This window comes from Colletotrichum acutatum (genome assembly GCF_030867785.1).
Source record: "Colletotrichum acutatum strain CBS 112980 chromosome Unknown BDZ83scaffold_294, whole genome shotgun sequence".
Lineage (NCBI taxonomy): Eukaryota > Fungi > Ascomycota > Sordariomycetes > Glomerellales > Glomerellaceae > Colletotrichum > Colletotrichum acutatum.
Genome location: NW_026849288.1, coordinates 1,866 through 10,750, shown reverse-complemented (window position 1 = coordinate 10,750; position 8,885 = coordinate 1,866). Strand labels below are relative to the sequence as shown.

The window sequence follows — 8,885 nt, the reverse complement described above, 5'->3', positions numbered from 1 at the left end:
TTTATTAATATTATAAAGCTTATATAAAAGAGTAGTAAAGAAAAGGGAAAACTACGAACTAATATTTAGTTATAATGAGGTTAGTAAATGGGCGATCTAGTAACTGCAATGGGCTTGTTATTATATAAAAGCAGGTATAAAATACACGAAGGCCGCCTATTATTTGATAAGTATCGATAGATAGATACTCTTGGCAACGAGGGTGTGGGATTTATTAGTCAGCAGTGCAACCCCCTCTCCGAGGGATTTCTGCAAGCCATTCCAGACAGGCAGCCACTTCGATCCTTCACACAACTCACGAAAATCTTACAAGTGATTCGTCGTAAATGCCAGGAACAGACATTCACTAAGAGAGTATTAGACCAGCGCAGTATAAATGGCTGAATCCACTCCATCCGAAGACGGCACATTCGAGGATGTCAGCATCACAAGTAGCCAAGAGTCTTTGCGCCAGTTTGAAGATGACTTTTCGGGGTCCCACGACAGTCGCCGCGAAATCGTCAAGAGGCTTCACTATACTATCAACCTGCCACTCGTTAGCGAGAAGCGTATGAAGAAGCTCCAAAGTGCTCGGGAAGCTGCCGCCAACAACGCTGCCTTTACCCACGCCATCGTGGACCTTTTCCGAAGTTTGAGTGATTGGGAGACCGGCGACATCACTCTCGTCATTAGGGTCGCCTCTCCTTCGGATACAGACGAGGATCTGTTTGATTCCTTGACTAGCAGTCACTCTGGCAGCCCAATTTGGGATGTGCGTAACGACTTCAAGTATATCAGCTTCGACCAGACATCGGATACTAAGTCGGGCCTCGCACAAGTTCGGGCCATATCTAGTGTGGACTTTCGGGAAGACTTCAGCAATGTCAAAAGACGACTTGACCCCGCCTGCATCTCTACTATATCCCAAGTACTCCCCAACGTCAACGCTCTGACGTGGGACTGCATCATGCCCTCACGCCGCCTCGAGTCCTTAAGAAAGGAAACTCGTCTTGCTCTTGCAGAGACCTTGAAACACGGCGCTTTCACCAACCTCAAAAACCTCGACATCTATCTCGAAGATCCAGACCCGCTGAACGAAAGCTCTGATCCCGGGGCATTTTGCGCGAGTCCCGAGGAAGATGCTCTCTCGTTGGCTATTAGCAGAATCTTACAGCTACCTGCAATCGTCAACGTGCAGCTCACGGGTCTCTGGACTATCGCCCCTGCAGCTTTTGAGGCGGCAACGGACTTTGGGTCTTTATTAGAGGCAGTATATATTGAGGGTAGCGGAACAACCCCCGACGGGAAATGGCTCAGCATCGGGGAAGAGGACGATGTGGACCAGGATGAACCTGACTCAGACTCAGACGCTTCTGAGGCTGCTTTTGACTCTGCGGACTCGGATACATCCGACTTTGTTCCGGAGCATGAATGGGAACGGGAAGCAGGGAACTTTCCGATGAACTCGTGGAGAACTTCGATCGATACCGAGGTTTTGGTGCCTCACATACTACCTCTCGTGAGAACCACACTCAAGATGTCACCACTCCGAACTCTTAAATACGAGATTCAGACGCAGCCGTCGCCATTCTTCGTCGAGTATTATGCACCGGGAGTCGAAAATATCTCGGCGAAGAGGGAGTCAAATCTCCGCGGAGATTTCGAACGGGACAATGTCAGTCGGTCAAGATGGTTTCTCACGGTCGTGCAAGGCTTTGACCCGTCCTGGAAAGTGCCTCCTGACCTGATCAGCGCAATCGAGGAGACTGGTGGATGCATTTCCTGGGATGGACCTAGTTCTCTTGAATAGTCTCATGCAGATAAAAGAAGGGCTTGACTAATCGTCTCCTGATTGATGGTCTCGTCCCTGTGCTACTACAAGCGAGATGTCCACGATTTGACCTTGTCACGATTCAAAGAGGATACTTGCGTTGACAATTGACGTTTCATATTACACACACTAGTGTGAGGACCGAAGCCTCGAGTGTCTATTCTTTTCAAACAGACAGTGTGGAACTAACTTGATTACAAAGGTAGACTTCTGGACGACTGTACAGTACACAAACATCGTGTTGGTTCCATAAATCTAGCTATTCTTGAAGCTGTCTACGGCATTGGGTTCACCCATTTACCCTTGATCTCATCATCGTAGACCTTCCTTAGCGCTTGGATAGTGGCTCTCCTCTTCTTCCTGTCATCGTCATCCTTAGATGCGTCGGTACCCTGGAGGACCTTCTCCGCCGTCGGGATGTAAGTGTCCAGCAACTTGACCAGCTTGCCTCCTGCAACCTCGGCGCTGGTCTTGACAAAGCTGAGCCAACTCTGCTGGAGATTACGCTTCGTCCAGGTACCCTGGCTAACCAAGTGATCCTCCATGACGCTCAGGGCTACACCCACGCGATTGGCCTGATCGCGGTACAGCGTTGAGAGCTCGGGTTCAATGAGATACTTGAAGGTGACTACGGTGATCTTTAGCGTCCGGAGTGCTTGGTCTAGGGATGTGCCCTCCTTCCACTGGGCCTCCTTCTCCAAGCTGGCCTCTTCCTGGAGCCTCGCGCCGGAGCCAAAGGACTTTTGCTTCTGCCAGTTGACCGGCTCAATGACGGAGATGAATTCCTGAGGGAAGTACGTGGCCGATGGATAGGCCTGCTGGACAACCCAAGTGATCGGGTTGACCTTGGCTCCGTTGGCATCGAGAGGATCCGGGGTATAGTTCATCCATCCACCTGCTTTCATTGCTCGGCAGAGGTCCCTCACCCCACGTCCATCTGCGCCTTCGATACTCAGCCAGCGTGAAAAGGTCTGGGCTTCCAACACGTGCTCGATGACGTATTGCTCATTGTCGCCCTTCTTGTTTTTGAGAATCTGCTCACCCCTTTTCTGGATACTGCTGGCCACTGTGAACAGCGATGTCAGTTAACGTACTTGGCAGAACGAAAGAAGGGATAAGCTCAGTGTCAGTAATAACTAATACTTACTGTTCGAACAATCGGACCAGTCGTCGCTGTCGTAAATGAACATGTTCCCACGGTCTAACGAGGACCAATCCAGCCAGTTGACGTTATAGACTGCAGTGCCTGTGCAAACGGCAAGAGTTTTGCCGGCACGCTTCTCCAAGTCGCGGTCAAAGAGGCCCGACTGGTACGCGGGGTTCGTGCTCGAGTTGCCGTTGAAGTCATCGTCGGCGGCGACGGAGCGCTTGGTGACGGCGCCCCAAGAACCGTCGTCCTCGCCCTCGTAGAAGCCATCAACGGCCGTAATCTCATTGCAAGCCTTTTGCTCTTCGGCGCCGCCCTTGGGAGGGCATGTCTTCTCCTTGCTGTTGGGCTTCAAGTCTGATTCGTAGGGTATGATTCGCTTTTGCAGGTTGGGGGATGAGAAAGAAAATGGCTCGATGTCGGTGATCTCGGTCGAGTTGAAGCCAGAGTCTATCAGGCGTCGCTCAGTTGCGCCTGATGCACACTGCCATTCCTTGCCATTTCCGGGAATAAGGTTTTTCTCAATCTGAGTGACATGTGTCAGCACCATGGAACTTGTTCACTTGGACAGCCATCTCAGGGCCTAGTTACCTGCTTGAATGTGTGCGTCTGAGGAGTCCACTTGAATATCTCGGGAATTTTTGCCTGGGCGATAAGAGACATGCCGGCATCCACACCGTAGCCGAAGCCGCAGTCGAGGTCGGAATCGACCCTCATGCGGACCCAGGTGTCAGCCACGAGCTCGACATCGGTGGTAGCGATGCTCCAGACATCGTCGAACTCAAGACCGAAGACCATGGTGGGCATTAAATGAAATTCGACATCTCCATTGCCTTTCATCTCGGCATCAAAGGTGGGTTCGGCAAGGTCTCTCCTGTCGATGCCCCGCTTGGCCTCTGAAAGCTCCTTCGGATCAAACTTCTCAGTGTGTTGGGGGTAGGTCTGCTGGATGTCCCAGTCAACAATGTTGACTCTGGCTTCGACACGGCCCTCGACCGTGATGTCGGCCTTAATCTCTCCTCGAAGATCGAGGCGAGGACCAACTGAGTAATCCATCAGTGAGCTACTTCAATCTGCATTGTCTCTAAGACTTCGGAAGTTACTTACGAGAACCGAATCCAGGAATAACGAAACTGGCGCCCTGGAAATAGATGGGAGCAATGTTGAACGCTTCGGAGTCCCAGTGCAGTGACATTCTGGCGTCGAGAGTGAAGACAGCATTCACGCTTCCCTGTAAAAAGATCTTTAGTACATGCTTAAAGTCTCATGAATCCCACACCCAATGACAAATCATGCGTAAAAAGACCTGACAACAGCGGGGAAAATAGAACATACCTTATTAGCGAAATGCAAATAAGACTTGCTGAGATCCAGGCCAGTCTCAGAGTTGAGCGTCGTGATGAGGGCAAACCCGAAAGAAGTCGCCATCTTGATGCCGGCGGTCGCAACGGCGTCGATCTTGCCCTTGAACTCACCGCAGTCCCACTCATCTCGCAACAAGATTGCTGAAAGGTCTTCCTCGTAGAGGTGGCGCTTCTCCGTCTTGACGATCTCGACTTCGACGAGACTCTCCAACCACTCGAGGACGTCATCACCGAACCATCGCTTATGCAGGTCCTTCTTTGACAGACCGCCAAAGTGGTTATCGTCGCGCCATTCCTCTTCGAGCCATCTCTTGTGGTTGCCACCGAATTCTTCGAGGGATCTCTTGCGCTTCTTCGATACCGGACGGGTGACAATGTGGTCCCAGTAGCCTTCCTGATTTCTGTTGAGGACGGACGTTAGGATAGACCACTAAGTGTGAAGAATAGGGGGACTTACGAGTAATCGATACGGAGCTGTGTGTCACCGTACTGTCTGGGAACAAGCTTGAAGTTGTAGCCAAACTTGAGGTCGTAGATTACGGGCGGGCTTGCCGTTCGGCGACTGAGGTGTCCCGGCAACGTCTGGTTATGGGAAACCTCCAGGCTCTCAACGACGGCGTACTTGCCCGGTCCGCAGCCCTGATCTTGCGGCATCTCGATAATCGTCCCTGGTGCACCATTTCCGAGGAAAAGCTCTTTGCAATTGCTGTCCTCAGAATCGTTCATACACACCATCTGAACAGTTTGAGCGCCAAGAGAGTGAGCATCGTTGCAGTTGAAGAGCTCCCAGTGGGAGCCGTCGCGCTTGTCGAGGGTGACTTGGATCTCTGTAGGACTGGCCATGACGTAGAATTGGATCGCAGACTTGTTCGGATCGTCGTTGCTGCCGCCGGTTTGCGAGCCGCCCCAGGTGTCGTCTGTCTTTGTGTTGCCCTTGGTCTTGACATCGTTACCGGTTGGGGGATCTGGAAATAGGTCCTTCAGGGCCGCCGGGAGGAAGAGATTGGAGCCACTAGGCGGATCGCAGCAGAAAATACGCGCGCGATGAGGATCGGGATGCGGGAAGCACATCTCGCCACCACCAGCTCCGGCCCAGGTGAGCATAACCTCCGTGTTGAGGTCGCAGTGAGCGTCGAAGCAGCTTCCGGGCTTGCCCTTCCATTCGCAGTTCTTCCACTTCTTGAACTCTTCATCGTCGCAGCACCAGAGACTGATCTTCTTCCACGTGTATTCGTCTAAGGCATCTTCGAGCGCCGTACCGGTAAGACTCTGGAGATGTTTGAGATCGACATCCGGAGACTTTTCGCCAATGTTGCCGTTCCCGAACGCGCCAGAGAAGGTGAGTGCCTTTTGTCCGCTTGGGCACTTTTTCCCATTGTCGTGGAACCTGCACTTGTCGCCGTCGCTGTTCTCGGCCTTGGTTTTGCAGCAGTACATCTTGTTGCCGTCTTCACAGTACTTGCCGTCGCCCCATTTATTCATTTGGAGGCCGACCTCGCCAAATTCGCAACGGCCATTGCAGGTTGGTGCGTCGCCTTGGCTTCTCCTGTATGGCTATCAGCGACATGGTTTGAGACAACAGACAAAGGTGTCGGTCTTACCATTTACAGTCCTTCGGATCCGGTGCAGAATCGACGGGACAGCAAAGCGTGCTGTCTTCTTCAGAGGAGTGTCGGGTGAAGAACGTAGCATCCCCACACGGTTGAGTCGTGACGGCCTTGAAGCCAGCTTTGTCGCACTTGCCTCCACAACCAGTGACGTAGCAATTTTGGGCTCCTAGCTGCTCCCATGTGGCCGCTCCATCTTCAGAAAGGGTTTGTCGCAAAGCCAACGCCTTGGTGGTCGGGCCGACGACAGCACCAAGGGCGTCTAGGTTATCCGTGTCTTGGTCAATCTGGAAAGCAGTCAATACACAAGCATGATTCAAATGTGCATCCGTGTTCTTCTGGAAGCCAGACGGCATGGATATGCGGTGTATGATGGGTGTGCCAACTTACCGACCAGATCAGCAGGCCACCAAGACCCTGCTCGTTCGCAAAATCGATCTTGGCCTCGATGGTTTCAGGGTCATCCTAGAGAGAGTCAGTATCTGCCGTCCTTCACGAGTGCTGACATCATTTCGACGCGATAAAAGCTTTTTACATACGTAGCTGACCCATTGGTTCTGGTTCCAAACAATGTACTTGATCTGGTGTTCCTTGTCGTAGTACGGCTTGAGGTTGTGTTTCTTGATGATGTCCTCAATCTCACGGTACGCTAACGTTCCAGAATTTGCAGTGCACTGATTTCAATTTGTCAGTAAATAAATGAAGAACTCATCCATGCTCAAGTGCAAAAAGACCAACTTACCGGACCAGGAGCTGCACCCCCGCGGAACTGGCATCCAGGCTTGTTGCAAGCCGGGTCCGTCAGCTCGAAAGAGCGACCGTAGAAACCAATGCCAAGGTTGAGCTTCTCGGGAGGGATGTCATTGCGCCAGTACAGGTCAAGTGCGAGCTTGATCTCGGTGAGATTTGAGTGGGCGAGAACGTTGGAACCGATGGGGTTCCAGGCATCCCAAACGCCGTGAAGACTGTTTCAAGTTAGCCAGGCACTGTCAGATGATGTGTACACCCAGGAGTAGATGGTTCTCCCAGACCGGCAAGACAAGACATGGCTTAGAAGCTGTGACTTACTCGTAACCTGTGAAATCAGATCAGAAATCTTGGCTTCGAAAAGTCATGGGATGGCGAAGATGAAACACTTACTCATGATATTCACAAAGTCGACAGCGTCGGTGCTCGCCTTAAGATCGAAGTGTCGCAGGTACCAGAAGCTAGTCGGCGTAGTAAATGATACAACATAGTCAAGGGGCTGGTTCTTGATGGCCTCCTTAAGTTCCTTGAGTAGGAGTGTAAAGTTCTTACCATCTTCTTCGGCGCCGCCACGGTCATCAGCTCCTGGGTATTCCTTCGGGAAGATTATTAGCGAGTGGTAGAACGGAAAGTTGAAGCAGATCTCAAACATACCCAGTCGAAATCAACACCATCGAAACCATACTAGAATTTAACGTTAGCTAGAATGACCTAGATCAAGTTTCAAACCACTTAAATTACCTGGCGCATAAAGCTCATGAGATTGCCGATGAACTTGGATCGGTTTGCTTTACTGCTTGCAACATCGTGGAAGACCAGCTGGGTTGCACCAGGATCATTAAAGGTCCACCCTCCAAGCGCTACCATGACCTTGAGGGCTCGGTTCTGCTTCTTCATGGCGGTCATCTTGGAGAAGAGATTCGGCTCGAGGTCGTCCATTGGAACGATCTGGAAGCCGTTGGGCGAGACGTAGGCGAAGGAAAACATAAGATGAGTCAACGCCCCCACGGGCATTTGGTCGATCGACATGCCATTGCATGCTCGCGAGTGTACCCATGCCTCGTAGTAACCTTTTCAAGTCAGTGATCTAGCCTATTCGCTAATACAGTTGTAAGTAGAAGTAACGTACCAACAACTCTCTGACGGACATTTCCGTTGGATGATCCTGAGCCTGGCTGGTCGCAATTGCTTTGACAGCTGGTTTCTTCATCATCGGTCTTTTTGCAGAAGTCTTCGGTCATGCCACAAAAGCCGAATGGCGAGCAGCAACTGCACATAGAGACACCAAAATCAGCATCTACCTCGTTGGGTGATTGGAAAGTTGTGAAACTTACACGTTCAGAGGACACTCCTTGCCTTCCGTTTCGGCGTATCGACCACACTCTGCCTTTGCGTTGCAGTTGCTCCAGCATTTGTCATTGGGAGATTGGCCGTTTGTACCACAGGCCTCCGGACCGTAGTTGCACCACCCGGTCTTGGCACAGCAAGCGCCTGTTCATATATAAACGTCAACAAGAGCCATTTCACGTTGGAACAAAGACAAATACTAACCGTTGCCGCAAGGTCTGAACTCGTTGCAACTGTAGTCCTGTTCTTGAGTCACCTGGCGTCCCAAGAGCAGATCACGAGTCTGAATCGCTGCCTGTTCGATACTGGTAGGGCAAAGAGGAAGGTTTCGATCCTGTGCTGGTTTGACGGAATAGTCGAAAGGGCTGCCACAAAAGACATTAGAAAAACGTTAACTGTAAACAGAATTTCATCAACCCACTGGTAAGCTTCGTTACGGCATGTTGTGGTTGCCAATTCGGCTTTGGATGGGCCATCTCGGCTACCGGTTGGAAAAGCAGCTGAAAATACTGAGAAAGAAGAAAGGAAGATAACAACGAATGCAGAGGAAGGAAACTGTCGAAAGAGTGTGTTGAGGCCGGCCATTGTGGCGGCTGCGAATGTTGTCTGAACGAATGAATGACAACTATCCAAGGCAAAATGAAGCCGATTTGTCCTGAGAAAGAGACGCCAACATCTTGCCCCGACGAGTGAATCTCGGAGTACATGTATTCCTACAGCCCCTTGGACGTGTCTGCCCCACGACCCTGGAAAGGGTCTTTCGAGGAGACTCTTCGCCTCGAGCAGGGAGGTTTTCGGACGCTCCCGACGACAGGGGTCTCCATCTGCAGGCTGCAGGTTCGCGCTGATGACTTTCAGGCACC

The 8,885-nt window shown here is 51.4% G+C and overlaps 2 protein-coding genes across 2 annotated transcripts; one reads left to right on the top strand and one right to left on the bottom strand.

Annotated features, from left to right (window-relative positions):
* The first annotated feature begins 283 nt into the window (after positions 1-283).
* On the top strand, positions 284-1,934 carry BDZ83DRAFT_686508 (uncharacterized protein). The gene has a single exon (XM_060511266.1). It carries the CDS (start codon positions 377-379, stop codon positions 1,787-1,789), a length of 1,413 nt encoding a protein of 470 aa, XP_060357217.1. The 5' UTR covers positions 284-376; the 3' UTR covers positions 1,790-1,934.
* A 77-nt stretch (positions 1,935-2,011) lies between these two features.
* Positions 2,012-8,607, bottom strand: BDZ83DRAFT_773138 (uncharacterized protein; the record flags this gene model as incomplete). The annotated part of the gene is made up of 18 exons (XM_060515401.1): positions 2,012-2,876; positions 2,958-3,483; positions 3,549-4,000; positions 4,065-4,188; positions 4,293-4,722; positions 4,779-5,867; positions 5,923-6,215; positions 6,319-6,393; positions 6,468-6,602; positions 6,671-6,893; positions 6,997-7,003; positions 7,069-7,270; positions 7,330-7,359; positions 7,417-7,745; positions 7,805-7,944; positions 8,010-8,166; positions 8,227-8,387; positions 8,444-8,607. 18 exons carry the CDS (start codon positions 8,605-8,607, stop codon positions 2,086-2,088), a joined length of 5,328 nt encoding a protein of 1,775 aa, XP_060357216.1. The 3' UTR covers positions 2,012-2,085.
* Positions 8,608-8,885: the final 278 nt, after the last annotated feature.

Bases quoted from the DNA above. Each gene is read 5' to 3' on its own strand.
- BDZ83DRAFT_686508 (XM_060511266.1), top strand. From the start codon at position 377: ATGGCTGAATCCACTCCATCCGAAGACGGCACATTCGAGGATGTCAGC.